The sequence below is a fragment of the Emys orbicularis genome, chromosome 22 (genome assembly GCF_028017835.1).
Source record: "Emys orbicularis isolate rEmyOrb1 chromosome 22, rEmyOrb1.hap1, whole genome shotgun sequence".
Lineage (NCBI taxonomy): Eukaryota > Metazoa > Chordata > Testudines > Emydidae > Emys > Emys orbicularis.
In genome coordinates, this window is record NC_088704.1 from 17546456 (window position 1) to 17565800 (window position 19345).

A 19345-nucleotide genomic window follows, 5' to 3' on the forward strand; every position below is an offset into this window, starting at 1 on the left:
AAAACCTGTCGTATGAAAGGAGACTCGAGGAGCTCGGTTTGTTTACCCTAACCAAAAAGGAGGCTGAGGGGGGATATGATTGCTCTCTTTAAATATATCAGAGGGATAAATACCAGGGAGGGAGAGGAATTATTTCAGCTCAGTACTAATATGGACACGAGAACAAATGGATATAAACTGGCCGCCGGGAAGTTTAGGCTTGAAATTAGACGACGGTTTCTAACCGTCAGAGGGGTGAAGTTCTGGAATAGCCTTCCGAGGGAAACGGTGGGGGCGAAAGACCTCTCTGGCTTTAGGATTAAGCTTGATAAGTTTATGGAGGGGATGGTTTGATGGGATAACGTGATTTTAGTCAATAAGTCAATAACATGCAATCGCTGGTAATTAGTATCAATGGTCAATGTGGGTCTGGCTGGAGAATCTTGCCCGCATGCTCGGGGTTCTGCTGATCGCCATATTTGGGGTCGGGAAGGAATTTTCCTCCAGGGTAGATTGGCAGAGGCCCTGGAGGTTTTTCGCCTTCCTCCGCAGCATGGGGCAGGGGTCGCTTGCTGGAGGATTCTCTGCGACTTGAAGTCTTTAAATCATGATTTGGGGACTTCAACAGCTGAGTCAAGGGAGAGAATTATTCCAGGAGTGGGTGGGTCAGATTTTGTGGCCTGCATCATGCGGGAGGTCAGACTAGATGATCATAAGGGTCCCTTCTGACCTTCAAGTCTATGAATCTATGAAAGGTGTAAATACCCTGGATGGAGATAAGTGTAGGAAGGTACAGGGAATTACAAGTAATGGGATTAAGAAAAAGAAATGTTGGCTAAATATGAACTGCTTGTCAGCAAGAGCTATTGGACTGTGGAACGCCCAAGGGAAGGGTTGGAAGCCTCACTTCTGGAGACTTCAAACTAGAACAGACATAGCATGAGAAAACGTAACCTAAAGAACAATCCTGAAATCAGCCCCAAGGAAATTAAACGAGTACATCTTTTCCATCTTTAAATTTCTGTAACTGTATCCATGCAATTTGGCAACAATTTGAGAAGGTTCTTTACTCTATTTGAACTTTCTTCAAAAGCGCGTGCATGCACAGACACAAGGACATGTTTAAATTATATCATAACAGGATTTAATCTTAAATACGTATCCACGGTTCTGCTCTTAGTCACTTGATGACAATATTAAACAAAAACTACAGGGAAATAAGTGAACTCTGTCATACTAATAAATCCATGTCTGTTTATATTTGTGCTGCCATGAAGTCTATACTATAATCACAGGATACTTGCATATTTTCATGGTGCAATACAATATATTCCACTTTTCTAAATAAATGGGAACTTTTACCCAGTACAACACAAGGTTTCTCATTCATTTTCTGCTCTCAAATTCTGTTTATGGAAAGTTCTATTGATCACACCCTGCAAAGAACAGTTACTTATTCCACAGCAATACTGGGGATCTTCTAGATGTTGTCAGTGTGGAACTTACTGTAGATGTGCATATGCTTTGTGTGCAAGATCAGAATTTTTTGAACAGGCATGTCCCAAAGACAAAGGATAGAACAGCCATGACATTCCCTCAGTTCCCTCTCAATCTGAAGCCCATGGTAGATGAGGACTCTGCAAAGTGGGGATGAAGGGGAGTCATGAAATCCATACTGATAACATCTCAAAGAGCCATTCTTTCTTTGAATATGCATCAGTGTGGATTCAACTGCAACCAGCATCCCCTCATGATGGCGAGATTGAGGAGTCTTAGCTGTACCAACTGAGCAGCGATGGACTTATTTCTCTCCTGAACGTAGCATCCGATATAGCAGCTGAATCCAAGGCATAGTGTTTGGCAAATGTCACAGGGTTACTCCACGTTGCCGTCTTACAGATTTCCAATATTGGCATGTACATGAAACAGTTAGGGCATGTTACTTGTGTTCTGGAGGAGTGAACCTTGATGTTTGGTGGGAGAAATACACTGTCCTCCATTTTGATATTCTTGGTGATGAAGTCACCTGACCTTTAGAATGCCCTGCTATGGCTAGATTGACAGGCTAGTTCAGACTGTTGCCCCATTCATGTAACAAACCAAAGTCCTGGATACATTAAGCGTGTGCAAATTCTCTTTTCCCAGTGCTAAACATGGCTTCAGGAAGACGACAGTAAGGTTGACTGATTTAGATGAAATTCTGAGACCACCTTAGGAATGAACTTCAGGTGAGGTCTTCGCACCACCTTGTCCCTCTGGAATATCATATGAGACCATAAGTGCCTGAAGTGCACTCACTCTTCTGGCTGAAGTGATAGCCACTAGGAAAACAAACCGTCTTCAGTGTGTGCTGGTAGAAGGAAAATTCTGCGAGAGACTCCAATGGAGACTCAATGAGCCTCTGGAGGATTATAGTGAGGTCTTAGGAGAAGGTTCTCTGACTGCTGCATAAATGATTTTCTCAAAGAGCTATTTCAGGTGAGTTCAGAAGTGCTCAAAACCCAGGGTGGGGTGGGGTGGGGTGGGGTGGGGGGGCTGATCCTTCCTCCCCCAAGCAAGTGGAGAAGAGGTAAGAGTGGCTGGAGATTGCCATAGTCCTTTGGCCGATTCCAGGATTTCTTCATTAATTGGGAGGGTGATCCTGGCTGGTGGTGTCACGCTCACAATATTAAATAGCTCATGAGACTGTTCCTATATGAACGCAGTCCCAATGTGCAGGGTCTCTGCAATTTGAGACAGGAGGTCCTTGAAAGCTTTCTGCATGGGGACTGGTGTCACTGCCCTGAAGAGGATTCCTTGGGTGGAAGCCAGGGTCATTGTTGCCTCCCTGTCATTTCCTGCTCCTATGTACTCACATCCAGTTCCAGTGTGGCCTAGCCATCCATGCCATTAGGCAAGAAGGAATAAGTCAGCAATGGCAAGAAGGAGACTACCTCCTCTTCAAAAGGCAGCACCAAGAGGTGCTATGGAGCAGGTTCACATCTGTCATACCAGGAACGTCTCCAGAGACATGGATTCCTCCAAGGCATCTCTCAGGTCTTTGCTCACCTCCATCACAGGTACCGGTGCCAGGTCTCTCATTCTGCCCGACTGCTTGGGCGATTTGTCCTTAGATGAGTGTTTCATGTCCCTCTCTGGAACTCCCTTTTGGTCTTGGAGCTATGTGTAAGCTTGGTTCAGCTACATGAGTTGGTGTCCCATTTGTGAGCAGGCATAGGTATCTGCTTTAATGCCTGAGGTGCCAGCATTGAGGCAGTCAGTACAGGTGCTGAGTCCATCAGTCCTGGGGTAGTCAGTGCCACGGTCTGGTGTGCAGCAGACTTCACTGACGTTGAGGTGGTCAGCAGTGATGCTGCTGACACCACCTATTGGAGTCCTCTTCACCCACCTTCCTTCCACTGTTCAATCCCAGAGTGTGATGTGTGCTCGAGGGAGTGCTGGCCAACACTGGTTTGTGTGGTCTTGCCGTGGTCATGACTGTCACCGCTGGGTCTGCAGTAACCTGCATGAACCACTCTAGCATATGTAGCTTGAACTGAGCTTGTAGATGCTGGAGGAAAAGGACTTCCACACAGAGCACCTGACCAGGATGTGCCTCTCCCCTTGGCAGAAGAGACATTTGCTGTGACCCTCCTTGATGGGATCCATCTGTCACAGGATGGGCAGGTTTCAAACCCCGAGGGTTTGATTCCACCATGGAATGTGGCAAGCTGGTGTGAAGCGTCTTGTCCTGCTGTTCAGCAGGGCGTGGTGTGGTCATTGAGGGACTTTTTTTTTTTTTTTTTTTAAATAAAAGGAACATCCTTCAGTTAACTGGCTTAGGATCTCTGAAAAGAATAGGGTGTCAGACACTCACTTGTCTTGTTGCCATAAGCAGTAAGAGGAAAGTGTGAAAGAGTCGCAGCCACTCCATCCTTTATGCCCTTGTGCAAGAGCATGAGGAGGCCAGAGGCATATGCACAGCTGCCAACACTGCTATTCCAAGAATCCAATCTTGCATGCATGAGTACCTACTCTGGGATTCTCACTGACAACATAATTGAAGAACTATTGAATATGTAATGCATTATGCGTAGAGACTTCTATTCCCTTGAACAGCGATGCTCAGATTTTATGATCTAAAGTTGTTTGGCCAAAACTATTGTACGTAAAGCGCCCAAATCCCTTCCAAAAATTGTGTTCTTTAACAGCATAGTTTAACAATATACAAGTTGTATACTTTACAGTGATGCACTGTTGCCCTTTTAACAAGGAGGCTCCACAAAACTGTCCCTCTATGTTGTTGTAAGTCTTGAGCACAGTTCGAAACACAGCTGTGTGTGACTTAGGATGGGGTCAGAGATTGGAATTTCTTCTCATTTACAAAAATGGTTAAAAATAACTATGAAGGGAGGCAACAACACCTGGCAAACACACTTTCATTAAGTGTACTCACTGGAAAGGTTTACACATTGTTCCTAAAAAAATATACTGTACTATGCCATCAGTGTTCAGGGGTGGGGAGAATCTTGACATGAGGGAGACATGTATTCTAACCCAACGACTTTAAAAAAAAAAAACAAAAAAAAAACAAACCCACACTTGTTGAAATCTGGTGCATTAAAAGGCAGCACATTTGCTCTTCAGAAATAATTTTATGAGCCCTGGGACTATACTGACTCTGGTGGGATAATTAGCAGCATTTGAAGAGGGTGAATTCTATTCTAGTCAAGAAAGATACCCTAACCTCCTCTTCAGTTTTCTAGCATGGTTTTACAAAGTAACCCTGAAATCCCCCTGCAGTAGCTGACATACCATTTAAACTCTTAGTAAAATGTGCTACATCTAAGAAAAATGTAATCCTACTCTTATTTTGATGGCTTTAAAATCAAACTGCAGAATTACATTGGTGAGGTCCAACCATGCAGTTTACTGTACAGTACTGATGGCATCTAATTTCAATGTACATTGATATTTATTGATGTGAACTCTTGAAATTAAGGTCAGGAATTACAATTACTCACATCCTCTCCCTCTCAACTCTGGGACACTTGTCTTTGCTGCTCCCTCATTTTAAATTAAAAAGAGGTGTGGGGCTGAAAGGAAGGAGTTCACAATGTGGAGGAAAAAAAAAGTGACCATATCAGCCCACTTAAAACCAGTTGTGCTTGTGTCTGTATATTTCCACATGAATGCCAGTTTTCTGATTTAGCAGCCCTGCTATCCCAAATAGCAGAGACATGAAGACTGGTGTACAAATCACCAACCCAATAACATTTCAAATTATATTAAAATCACTTGAAGTTTGGGGTTTCATTTTACTGTTCTTATATTAATTTTTAACTGTATAAGTGATTAAAAAATCTTTTCACACTTTTTAAAGAAGTTACTCGGTTTACAAACAAATCACAGAGCCATGCAATAGCAGCAAGTTACACATAGCCATAACAGTATTATGAACTCAGTTACATAGGTGTTTAAGTAGGTGCGGAATATGGTCCCTATCACAGAGAGTTTACAATCTAACAAGGGCACTATAGACAGAATGTACTAGTGTTGTTTCCAAAGAATTAAAAGACATTGGGAACAATTTTGTTCATGTTAAGTTTCATAAAATCCTTTTGAAAGAAACCTACAAAATGTCCATTTGACAATAATCCTTTTTTGGAAATATTAAAACACTTCTCTTTTATTTCACTCAGCATATACATGGTGAGTAGATGTGCCAGCAAGTCAGAAAGAACCAGAGTATATTTATTGTGATCTATAACTTAACACCAATGAAACAAGATGACCTAGTTTTATGCTTGTGTAAACCTTTGAGCATAAGCAGGAAGTAAAATCTAGACAGTAAATAAAATATAATGTAGTACTTCAGCCAATCTTTTTAAACTACTTTCTGAGGAGGGTTGTGAAGAAGTTTATTCATGGTAAACTTCATGGCGAGCGATGAATTATTTGTTTAGTACTAGACTCTACTGATCCAAAATACTAAACCAAGATATTATCTATCTGAAAGCTTCATAAAAATATCAGATACTCAAACCTGATGCATTTGGACAGCTTAAAGTTTCAAGAGAAACATATACTGGCCTTAAGGACTGGTGTAAGATACAGAAATACTTTTAAATATAATCTGTACACGCTTATATTATTCTGTGTGACTCAATCATAAAGCTTACTGGAAATTGGAATGGCTAAAAGCAACTTTCTATGGAGTTACCTGTGCTTACGTTTATAAGATATCCCATACATTAACTTCTGAAATATACTGTGAAAGATTCAGCCTAATAAACAAGTCATTTTTGTCCATCTCCCATTCTGTTCCTAAAAGGACACAACTGGCATAAAGATCACTTGCGTTAACCTAAATACACATACTGATTTGATTTAATACATACTCTGATTTGGTTTTTCAGTTGCTCAGCCTCCTGGCGTAACTGGTCAAGTTCACTCATCTTCCTGTGCTAAAGGTGGGCTTCACTGCCACCTCTGAGACAATCAGAAATCTGAAATACAGACACACGAGGATTTATTTAATAAAAAAAAAAAAAAAAAAAGTTTGATAAATTAATGGAGCAGAATGTCCTTTCAACATAGCTAGAATTCAACCCAGAATTTAACAATGACTGGTAAAGTCAGCTTCAGTGGGTCCACATTTCTCAAATCTATTCAGAACAAGGTACAGTCACAACCCTTCATATCTACTGTTTCGTTCTTTATGCCCATGACTAATAAAATATGTGTAGGATTGTTTCCTCTCCTTTCCCTCAGGTCCTATTGCATTTTTCCTACCAAAAAATATCTTCTTGATTGCACTTTGCACAAGCTGTCACACTCCATGAGCGAAATGCTGATTTTTTACAACACTAATTGTGATAAACCCTTTTTCCCTTGGGGTGAAATTCTGTGTCAAGTATCAGTGGAAGATTTGTTTTTAATCAAAGAAAAGATAAAGATGTCTCCAATATTTATAGACTGGAGTAACAAACTGAGAAGCCAGGAATAGGACAATACAATAAAGTTTCCTGAAATTTGGTGATTGTGAGGAATACTGTCTGGATAGCTGAGTAAACTGGGATTGTTCAGGTCCCCATGAGGCAGAAGAAACCAAAGGGACAGCAGATTTGGGTGAGAAGCCCTGGAGATTATTCTGAAGTACCTGTCGGGGAACTTCATTTAGTTTTCTCTTGCTAGGTATTCAAGTCGTACTGGAATAGATATTTGTAATGTTATGTGCAATTTCTACTGTGAATATACTTTCTGTTTATCCTGTGATGTAACTGAAAAGCAAATATGAACTTACAGAAATTAGATTAAATATATTAAAATGTTTCGTTTTATACAATTACATTTGTTCTCACGCTTGTCACAGAGCCCCACTGTAGTGCTTTTCATGTAGTACATAATTGGGGTGGGGCTAGCCACTACAGAGGACTAAACAAAACAAGTTCCACTTAATACAAATATCTAGGTAACACCATTTCTCTGTTTTGAGATGTATTCTAGATACTGTTTCATAAAAAAATTCACCCAAAAATCTGTGGCTACCATGACTTATACCTGCTTTAGGAGTTCAACTAAATTACTTCAGAACTGTCAAAAGAAAATCAACTTGTGGAAAGCAAATGAGGTATTTTAGAAGCTGTCTTGATCTTCCATATTTAGTATTGTCCATGCTGCTGCTGTTCATTGTTTGCCAGTCATATACATTTGATTACAAATTTGATTCCTCTGTTCCTCTACTGTATGGCCATAATAGATTATGCATATTTTATGCATGTATTATCAATGGACACTGTCTTACTTTTAATTGCTACCCTTTAGGACATCATTACCTCTTTCAGCAAATCAAATCTTCGCGTTCCTGAACTTTGAAAATGACAATAGATATAACTTCTTATACTGTTAAAATCAGTGTATAGAAATTGTAGTAATGTTCAGAAAACACAAAGCCCTCATCTCCAAAAGAAATTCTGGCAATTGTTTTAGAACAGCAATGAATGGTTGTCTACTAGGATAATGACCTCAGATCTCATTCACACTTTCTATAACAGTATTAACACAGTTTCATTCTGTCTACAGTATCAATTACACAGTTTAATGAGTTGGAGAACCTGCTGCTGACAGCCATTTTCTGCAATAGCTGGTTTTCCTAGTATAGATCCTGAGTTATTGGCTAGCATACATGCCTCTGGCTGCTGCATCCTAGGAGGAGACTGTCTGTAAACAATCTAGAACAGACAGAGCTAAAACACCATCCCTGAACCACCATGAACTTCCCACAAAAGGCAATTTCGTTACAAGATGTTACTCAAACCATTTAAATATCTTCTGCTAAGTTTACAATACTTTGCCTTTAATAGAAATATTTTCCTAAACAAAACTATCGTTTTCCTTTAGTGTTCTGGCCTAAAAATTCATAGTTACCCCCAAACTGAGTTTCTTTTAACGTGGTAGTAACTAGGCACTAATGTAAAATTGCAGAGGTACAGTAGCAATTCTAATGAAATTTACATTTAGCTGGGGGGGAACAAGGTATATGGCTGTGTCAGAAGTTTAGAGCCAACATAAGAGTGCAACATAAGCTCAATTTTATAGGCAGATTAAATCAATAAATTAACCTTTTAAAAATACTTCAATAGCATAAATATGACATTATTGCTGGGCTAAATTCTTAAATTAGAGCACTTGTTAAAAGACTTATTTTAAGAACAGTGTTTAGTTGTTATAGTTTTTATATATGTTATAGCAAATCTTTCATTTAGCAAGGCTGCTAAATTTGAGCTAATAAACTGCTGTCATATTTGTTTCTCCCTTTAAGGGCTATTTTAGCATGTATGAAAATCTAAAGAACAGAGCTGGTATTTATTTTTGAAAAAGTAATTTGGTAACTAGAACTGATCCTTCACCACTAAAGAACACAAATGCTGTGCTAGCAGCTTCAGATATTATTCTATTGGGATTTAATCTGCCTTAAAAAACAAAAACAAAAACCTCATAGGTAGCCCTTCCCAGGAGGAAAGATAAAGGTAATTGCAAAGTCCCCTGCCAATAAGCGATGAGATGGTATAGTGAAGGCAACTCAACAAGCAAAGAGATTCAAATTCACCAGTAAAGAAGTGGAAAATAGATGACGTGAAAGTAAAGTGCTAATGCTCTCTAAATAGGGTCATCCTTTTGCTTTCTTACAGCTTTCTATCATCGTAAAAACTACTCTAAAGTACCTCAGAACTTTAAACAGCTCCCAGAATCTATCAAGACAAATATCAAATGTCCAAAACTTCTGACACCATTACTTACAAATATACTGTTCTCCTCAGCAGTCCAAAATATACTTACAATAGAAACTTGAGTCAGCTCCTACCAAAAAAATCTCCAGTCATACTGTTCCAGAGCCCAGACGCTGTGTTAATGTGGAACTAGGTCTCATTCTCCCTTCAGATTCCAGGGTCATAGTTAAGCCCTTGTAAGACTGTTGGTTCAGCTTAGTAGCCCATTCAAATCCAGTTAAAACAAAACCTGCTGAGAACCTTATGTTGTCCACTATCCTTCTGACCCATATTCACCATTCTGTTTTCTTTGGAATATTCTTTCCCTTCAGAATATTCTCCACTCTGAGTTCAGTACTAGGGACTCATCTGCTGAACCACACACCAGTCTTGAGAACAGAGCAGTCAATGCTCATTTTGTCTCTGCAGCTCAGCTCTCTCTGCTTGGAGTTGTTTGTACTGCAATTTTGACAATGAAAATCACTTCAGAGCAATACAGGCACTTGACTAAACAGTGTTCTTTAGCATACAGGGCGTCAAATTTGTCACGTTTCAGCTTCGCCACAGATCAGTTAGACTTCAATTACAACAATTTTAAGTTATTGTTTAGCCCCATTTTAGCTGGTCAAGAATATAGAAATATCTACCATCAAGCAGAAATAATAGTCTCTGGTATTGCACCTTTCAGACAACTCCTCACCTATATGAAGTGGTGGTGTCCTCATTTTACAGGTGGGGGAAACTAAGGTCCACAGGTTAAACAATCTGCTGAAGGTCACAGTAGCTTAATGACAGAATCAAGAATAGAACCCAGGTCTTCTGGCTTCCAGTCTCCTACTCCAGTCACTAGGTCCTGCTGATGCCACTGCAGCTTTATCTTTAAAAAGTCTGGTATGGAAAATACAGCAGCAGGCAAAGGACTAGCTACATATCTGTCCCCGCTACAGCACATGGTGTAACATGGTTCCAATCTTCTACTCATGCCAGAAATTATAAGATTATAAACAATGGAATTATATTCACTTACTTACTGAAATAATGGGGGTTTTTTTTCTTTTAAAAGTCTTGAAAAAAGACAAAACGGATCCCAAGATCAGAATAATGTTGAGGAAGTTCACCTTACAGTGACTGAGCCTGGTTGGATCATTCTGGATCATTTGAATACATTCAGCAGTTTTTAAAGATATACCAGATGTGTTTCCTTCATGCTTGTGCCTTATTGCTTAACGAGGCGTGCAATGAAGGATACTACTGCAGATGTGTAAACCAGCTGAAGTGGGACATTACTATGAAGTGCCATATAGCCATTAAATATATAAATGTAATAGTATGAAGTGAGTATAGCCCAATATGTTAAATAGTTAGTTTAGTGGACAAGTCTACAGATGTTAAGACACTCCAAAATATGTACATGCATTTCTTTCCACAAAGAAAAGTCTTCATTAAAAAAGTTAAGATAAGAAGGGTCCAGTGATGGAATCTCCTTTAACATACTTTAATTCCTACATGCACCACTTTCACTGACAGACGCTGCCCACCCTTCTATAGGTCTCACAAACCTCCAACACATAGGTATACTACACAACGCCATACTCCTAATGGAGTCACTCTATGCTGTGAAATCTTGATTGCAACCTTATATTTTCTAACAAGAAACCATCACATCATACATTAACTTACCAGCATATGAGTGTTTAAAGATGTGTTAATGTTGCTGAATATGAGTTAACGTTTTTGTGATCATGAGGAATGTGGTGTGTACATTGTTTTACTGTTAATGATTAGAGATGTGACTTCTTTACAGGAGGGGGAATCTGACAGTAAAAGTGGTGAATGATGGGAGATGGGGAGTTAAGAGTTGTAAGGATACCTAAACTTGACATTTCCTGACCTTTAAGGGTTGGGGTGAGTGGCTGGTCACCATCCGTAATCTTAACTATTTTTTAAGATATTCTCTTTGTGGGAATCTTGATTGAAGCGGTTATGTAGGTCATGTGGAAAAGAGGAAACAGACCCTTTCACCATTCAATATAATATATACATGTAAATAGTAATGATAAAAAATACAAAATGTATAGAAGGTCAGATCTTTGATACACAACGTGCTTAACAGATAAGACTTGGTTCTACTATAGTAAAGAGCTGGGTTCCATTTCTAGCTTTTCTCGATGTCAAACAATTTTCTCTTTATATTGAAGACACTCCTAACTTCACTCCTCTTTACTTCTTTCTCTGCCTGCCTCTCTTCCTGCATCCCAAAAGGTGCATTTAAACAGGGGTACCTCCTATGTATCCTATGAAAGAGCACAGCAGCTTTCCAAATCTCTTCATACTTTTTCCAAGGTTCACAGGCATTGAGTCAAGGTCTCTACAGGAGCCTTTGCCTCAGGGTCACATCTCTCTTTAGTACACTTTTCACTGTGCAGTTTAGACAGGTACTCCCGCAGAATTCAGCCTTCCTTATCTACAGTACATCTAAGCTCAAAAGTGCCTTACTTAAGCACTTTGTGAGCTTAGTGAAAACCTCAGCATGTTGTTTCCTCAATATAGGATCTAGAGTACTAATGAACACTTCACCTTACATCCAAAGGTCTCAAAGTGCTTTACAAACAATAAGCTACCTTGTATGAGTGTACAGAGGTTATTGCCCCCATTTTACAGACAGACAAACGGAGGCAAGACATTTAAACAACTTGCCAATGATATTTAGCAAGTGAGTTGCATAGTCAAGATAGTACCAAAGAGTCCAGATTTTTACTCACATGCCTCTAGACATACTGCTTCAATTAAGCAAATACTATACGATTTCATGGCACTCCACAGCTAAAAGTATAAAAAATGTGGATGCTTGTCTGTTTTACAACACAATATATTGTATTAACACAATTACATCACAACAGTGAATTAAACACATTCCTTCATTCAGAGTTAAAAATCAGCCAGTATACATTACAAACAACTCCAAATCCCAAACTTGATTTCTAGCACAATGTCACAAAAACTGTTTAACCCACATTTCCCATTTCCTCTGCAGGCCCTCTTTTGGTTTAAATATTAACAGGAAGTTTAACTCCTGCCAACATGACTGAGAACTCCCTGGCTAACACTCAGGAAATGAAAAGCCTAACCCAGCCATGGGCATCAGAATACAGAGGTTCTTCGAAACAGATGGTTTAAGATTTATGGGTGAGCCAGCCAGCCTGCCAACCATCTTTGTGACTTTTCCATTCCCTTTTTACCAAGTCTCACAAAGTAAATGTTATGCTATCATCAAACCTCAGGGGAGGGGGAATATATACCTTTTGTGCTAATTTGAATCAAACATCACAATATATTTTTGTGGCTCTATACAGAAACAAGTCAGCAGAGCTTTTTGAGGCTCCAAAATAAATTAGCCTTTTCTTTAAAGGCAATTAACCCCAAAATGTAAGGTTATTAAACTGGAAGGGGCATTGTGTGGAAATTAGTTATCCTTGCTCTCCATACATGGACCAGTACAATACAAACTGCCATGCAAAAAAAGCTTTAAAAAGCACTGAACTGGCTACACTGCTATGTAGAAGCTGTCAGCTTGACTGGGAAGACATTATTGTACTTCAATTTCTGTGGTTTTGAAAATTTTTTGCTCCTGAATCAATAATTCTGTAGTCATACAAAAAACCATATACATACATTTTGTTTTCAAAATTATCACCTGGGGGGAAGGGTGGGTAAACAAACAGGTATTATCCATCAATCTCACACTTACCTCCCTTTCCCTTGAATGTGCTACCGTGTCCTCCAGAACACCACACACCACTTCATCACACCTTCACTGAACTCATTCAAAATCTCCTTCCATAAGCTGAACTGCTTAATTGAGTCTTTCTGCTGCGAGACTAAATCCCCCTAATCTTGTTGACAAAAATATATCTTGGAGTTAATTCTTTTTTTTTTTTTTTAATAAGATACATTAAAATACACACTTGACAAGGTAGTTTATTATTCCTTGCAACTTCAAATGACCCAAGTCCCTCATTTAATTTGTTCAGTTACTTGCACCACATACATTGTTACTTCATCGCCCCTTTTCCCACATTCAGAAGCTAGATAAGACATCATATTGGTAACTTATTAATGTAACATATGGAGGCTTTTACCTCTTATCACAAGAAACTATTTCAATACTCTTGCTGCACCTCAAAGTTGCATTTTTTAAACACTAAGAGGAAAAAAATGTGCAAGCAATATATTTAGGTATTGGAGACTTCTGAAGAACCACCACCTACGGTGTAATGGATTCTTGCCATTTCTCCTACAGAGGAAAGAGAAGTTACCTTCGTGTGTTTTTTGCAAAATAAGCAACAGGTAAGTTATCTATACAGCTGCAGTAGTAGTGTTTGAGCATTAAAATATCCAACTACGTACTGTAATTTGTAGCCGTTTAAAAACTTTACAAACACCAACAGGAACACAAAATAATTATTGTGAATGGGGAAATAAGCTCAATAAAGAGTGCCCCAGTACAATGTTTCTGCCCTGAAGATAAAGCTCACTCATCGTAACCAACAGTGACACACTAATGAAAGGAGTGATGTATTGTTTAAGTCCAATCATACTAGCACTATAATTTTAATTTACGAAATCTAAATAATTTTAAATGCACTATACTTAGCTCAATCTAATACACAGATTGACATTTACCTTAAGTTTTGAGTTGTGAAAAAGTCTAGCAGCTCTATTTTAAAATACATCATTCTTTAATCTACTTGGCATAGGCTGCAATAGCCTCTTCAGAGGTTTAGTGTGTGGTTATACTCTAGAAAGTTGGGGGGGGGGGGCGGAGAGAGGAGGAGCGATAGTGTGGCAAAGTTTACTGCATCTCACTTATTCAATTTCAAATTTTCCTCATCTTACAAAAAAAAATTCTACACATCACAACCAGTTTAAAAAAAAAAAAAAATTGTGCAAGGCGAATGATTCCCAGTTTCAAAACTTCAGTAGAAAAACAGAAAGTACTGACAGTATCATTTTGCTTGCAGTTATCTTTATTACTGGTGATGATGCAGGAGAAGTAAAATAATCCAGCTAGACTGTATTATTGATGGTGCTAATCATATCAATGTATAAAGGTTAATAATTAATGCCTGCCACATGACTGCCAAACACAAACTGGATAGTTCACCTCTTAAAATTGTTATAAGACATGGTGCTCACAAAACTAATCTCATCTCCTGAGAAGAGCTGTTTTTAGGGGCTACTGAACATTGGTGAAGTCCTAGGAGGCTGTTGTACTTTTTGAAACATACAAGAAGTCACACTCAGGGGGCCTATATTATACCCACTAGACAGATTAGCAGATGCCATTCTAATCTATCATATGCTATAAATCCTATTAGTAACACCTGTTCCTAAAGGGACACCAACATTCTAGGTCACATCTCCATCTAAAAATTGTGTCCCTACTCAGGGCCGGCTTTAGGACCTGCAGGGCCTGATTCGAATACCTGGCGGCACTTCACTCGGCTCCGGGTCTTCCGCGGCACTGAAGGACCCCCCCCCCACCGCCGAAATGCCGCTGAAGACCCAGAGCGGACCGCCGCCGGGTGAGTAAAAAAAAAAAAATTAAAAAGGCGCCTAAGGTGCGGGGCCCGATTCTGGGGAATCGGGGGGAAATCGGCCTAAAGCCGGCCCTGCCCCTACTGTTCTAAGTTACCGCTAAGATTACGATCAGAGAAAATGAAAAAAAATATTTTTCTTTAATTTTGTGCAGGTGATAGCACTTTTTGGGTGATCAGTTGAGTTCCATTTTTGTTGATGGCACATTCCTTTTCACACTCCCTGCAAGAGGGCATTTACCAATATCAACAATAATAGAGCTGATATGGAACAGGAAGCAAGCTGTAGCTATATACAGAAAGAAAGGGTAGAAGAGCAGGAGTCAGACTGAGTAAATTCGTTGGTGAAGCTTTAAGATCCACACAAGAGATGTTCTAAACAAAAGGGAAGAGCCATAATATTTCAGGTTTTCATTAGTTTCAGAACATATTAAGGTGTATTCTTCTAAATACACCTCTACCCCGATATAACACTGTCCTCGGGAGCAAAAAAAATCTTATTGCATTATAGGTGAAACCGCGTTATATGGAACTTGCTTTGATCCGCTGGAGTGCCCCCCCCCCCACCCCCGGAGCGCTGGTTTACCGTGTTATATCTGAATTAATGTTATATCAGGTCGCATTATATCGGGGTAGAGGTGTATTCAATTTTCTGACAACAATCATTACAAAAATCAACTTGAGAGCATTCCTTTAAGGAGTTCTGATCCAAAATGAAAGAAGTCTCACTTATTTCTCAGGGCCTCCTGAGATTGGACTACAACTACAAGTTACTCCTGGGAGAATTCTGCGTCACTGCGCATGCGCAGAATTCATGTCCTCCGCAGATTTCTTTGCTACCCCGCAGAAAAATGACTGCCAGGGAAGCAAAGGGATGCTGCAAGAGCAGTCACGCACCACTCCCTAGATGTGCAGGTACATCACTTCAGGCACCTGGAGCAGCCGGTGGAGAGGTAAATCACCGCAGGGCTGGGGACACCCCAGCCAGTGGCTCCTACCCCGAGCCAGGATCAGCTGCTAGTCCGGACTGGGCTGGAGGCAGGAGAGGACAGGACTTCCTCTTCCCCTGCAAGGAGTAGCTGGGGCTGTGTCAGACCCTCCCTCAGAAACCTCCCCCAGCTGCAGGAAGCTCAGCATCCTCCTCTGCTTCCTGCCCCCATCGCTCCTCAGCTGCAGAGGGAGGGGTCACTGTAGGGGGAGCTGCTCCCCCATCCACCTGGACCTCCCATACCCAGACACCCAAGCCAAGCCTCACCCCGTACACCCCCAGCCTTCCATACCCGAACCCCACCGAACCTCAACTCATGCATCTGGAGCCCCCTGCACAGTTAGACCCCCCACTAAGTTCCCTGCACTCAGACCACCCCCCACTGAGTTCCCTGCACTCAAACTCCCACCCTGATGAGCCCCACCCTCCTGCACCACCCTGAGCCCCCACGTCACTGACCCCCAACTAGTTGCACCCAGACCCCCACCCCACCAAGCCCCACTCCCCCAGCACCCAGACCCCCCCTCTGCTGAGACCCCCACACCCAGACCCCTATGCTGAGCCCCACCATTTTCACCTGGAAGCCCTTGCAGAGTCCCATTGTCCCTACATCTGGAACCTCTCCCTCTCCTCCCACCCCCAGCCTCAGTGCATCCAGATCCCCCCACCCCACTGAGCTGCCTGCACCCAGATTGTCCCACAGAATCTTCTCACCCCACACTGAGCCCCTCCACAATCGGATCCTGCCTGGTTAAGCCTTCCTGCCCCACACCTGGTGTACCTGGCGCAGAGGGGCAGGGCCCCAGGGTGTTTCTGAGGCAGGCCCAGGCCTTGTGCTGTGTCAGGGTCAGGTGCAGCCTCACCACTGAGTCTGTGTCCATGGGGTGGGAAGTGCAGGGTGATCTCCCACCTTCATACAGCCAGTGGCCTGTGCTCCCCACTGCCATGCTGGAGTCTCTGCATTTATTTATTGACAAATAAAACTTGCAGAATTTTGCAAAAATTTCAAATATTGTGTGCAGAATTTTTTATTTTTTTTGTGCCCCAGAATGCCCTCAGGAGTAACAATACACTGATGATGCTTTAGAGAAGATTCATCTACACCTGAGATGAACACAATCTCAAAAACCATATAAGTCACTATTCATCTCTTCATCTATAGGAGGATGTATGTGTGAAAGACTAGTGTCATGGAGGCACAGGCAGTTCTCTCAACTGTTCTCCAGTCTTGCTTTTTTAAAAAAAGAAAGTGAAGTCAAGCTATTAGGGTTGCAGAGAAAACCTTCAAAACATGGAGCAAAACCAATGTAGCAATTCAGTGGGTGCTAACTTAGATGAGTTTTTTTGTCGTTATCTCTGGTGCTGCCTGATTGTGTACTTACGGTTCCAAATGAGGTGTGTGGTTGACTGGTCAGTTTGTAACTCTAAGGTTCTACTATATCTACAGATCAATAAGGCTGGCCATAACTTCAATTTCTGTCATTTACAGCACTTCTGAAGCAATTTTTAGGAATATTAAAAATTACATTTTATCAATCAAATATAATCTTAACTTCACACAGAGGAGACATTGTCTGATGTGTTCCCTTCTGTGCTCCAATGGCATCAGCCTTTGCCAGCTTATTTGTCACTTTCTCACACAAACATTCCTATGGCTTTCATGTGCACGGAATGCCCTCCCTGAATTGATCTGTAAGTCCACTACCCTCTTCTGAAAATCTTTCAAGATTCACCTTTGCCACGATGCTTAAAAATCGCAAATTAATTAATGATGGTTTAAGGGACAGATGGGGTAGTTGGCAATTACAAGTGTATGTATAAGCACTGTATTTGATTGCATCCCTCTACCTCCACCCTTCCAATATCACCTGTTCTTGATTGGGTGCGTCTATTTTATCAATTTACTACATGACAAAGCAGCTTCTCATGTTAAATAGAAGTCATTACAAGAATTAGGCACTACCTATAAAAAGATACTGAACATTCATTACATCTTCAAGACACTGCATAAAATTAATACTCACAACACCCCTGTGAGGTAAGTGGTGGTTAACCCTATTTTACAGATAGAATAGCTGGAACAAACAGCTTAAGCCACTTGCCCAGGCCACAAGAAGAGACATTGTCAGAGGCAGGATAACAAGGCAAGAAGGGATTCTGGCTTTCAGTCAAAATTCCCAACCCATACTGCATTGCCTCAAGTTACTTCAAAGGCAAAAGGAAAACCAGGGCTTGATTTTCAAAAGGGGCTGATTCCCCCACAATTCCCAATGTAGTCTAAAAATCAAGGCCTTAAATTTATTATATCAGGATTTTAAAAATTAAGACTAACACAATGGGTCAAAAGAACTCGAGATAAATTCATCTTTAAGAACAAATTTCAGGTGACCCTAAGAACACACAAACTTTTTCATTGGCAGAGAACAGCCAATTCTAATTATATAATTTAGATTTAAAAAAAAGCCTTGTCACACTTACACAAGAATAAAAATTATGTTCACAAATATGTAAGCACCCACTAAAATCTGCATTGTGAAAAGTTAAAACATTGTTTTCAACATTAGCATTATGTGTATCATGCCTTAAGTTCCAAAGCACTGCTAATAGTAACAATTAAAGTAGTAAGAAAAGCTTATCAGCACTTAAACAAGACTGTTACTATTGGTCTTAATTGAAAACAAAATATTGGGAATTACAAGAAGAGGAAGAGGTAAGACCTCAAAATCACCAGAAGTAGTACTGAGGAAAAGAAAAGGATTTACAGTTACAAAGTATTTCAATTTCCCCCCCATACTCCCAGTTTAGAGGGTATTAACTGTTTGTACAAAGAAGTTTTGAGGGGGTTTTTAAGACTGCGTACCTCCAGCACCATATAAGACTAACTAGTGGCCTTCCTCCAGGTGGATGATATTGACATCCACCTTCCTTTAGAGCTATTTGCGTGTTTAAAACATCACTGTCTTCACTATGCAGGGAGATATCGGATAAGGGTGTCAATGCAGATAAAGTAGATCTTTAAGCCTGCTGTGTCAGGATAATAGGTGATTATACTAAGTATAAAGCAGGAAGGCAAACTGAAGTGCAGTAACCTGAGATTAAAAAGCTAGTTTTGTAACAATCTTAACTTATTTTAAGATGTTTACCCACAATCTTTAAATGTGTTTTTCTGCTTGTATAATAGACTATTAGCTAGAGAATTCACTTCTGGTGACCAACACTAAGATTAAGCTAGTGAGGATACGGGTCATCCTCATCCAAACTCTAATTTAAAGATGAAGAATTTAGGAGGGATTCTGAATCTGCCATCAAAAGCAGAGTATAAATATATTTCCATGAAGATTTCTCTGTCTCACATTCAATCATTTCACATTTTAAAAAGAAATCAGCTGGTTTATGATCGCATCTTCCTAAAAGCTGAACAGTTAGTTTTTGGCATTGAATTAGGTGAGAACATTTAAAAGTAAACAACCCTAACTAAAGTGGAACTATAACAATGATGCACATCATAATATGTAATGTTAATTTTCAAA

At 40.3% G+C, this 19345-nt stretch overlaps 1 protein-coding gene across 2 annotated transcripts in view; it reads right to left on the minus strand.

Moving 5' to 3' along the window:
* GNB1 (G protein subunit beta 1) overlaps positions 1-19345 on the minus strand; it is an 89993-nt gene that overhangs the window by 36286 nt on the left and 34362 nt on the right. For both annotated transcript variants that reach the window (XM_065421172.1, XM_065421173.1), the window contains exon 2: positions 6360-6467. In XM_065421172.1, the coding sequence (XP_065277244.1) occupies positions 6360-6416 (57 nt within the window). In that variant the 5' untranslated portion in view covers positions 6417-6467. The remainder of the gene's footprint in view (positions 1-6359; positions 6468-19345) is intronic.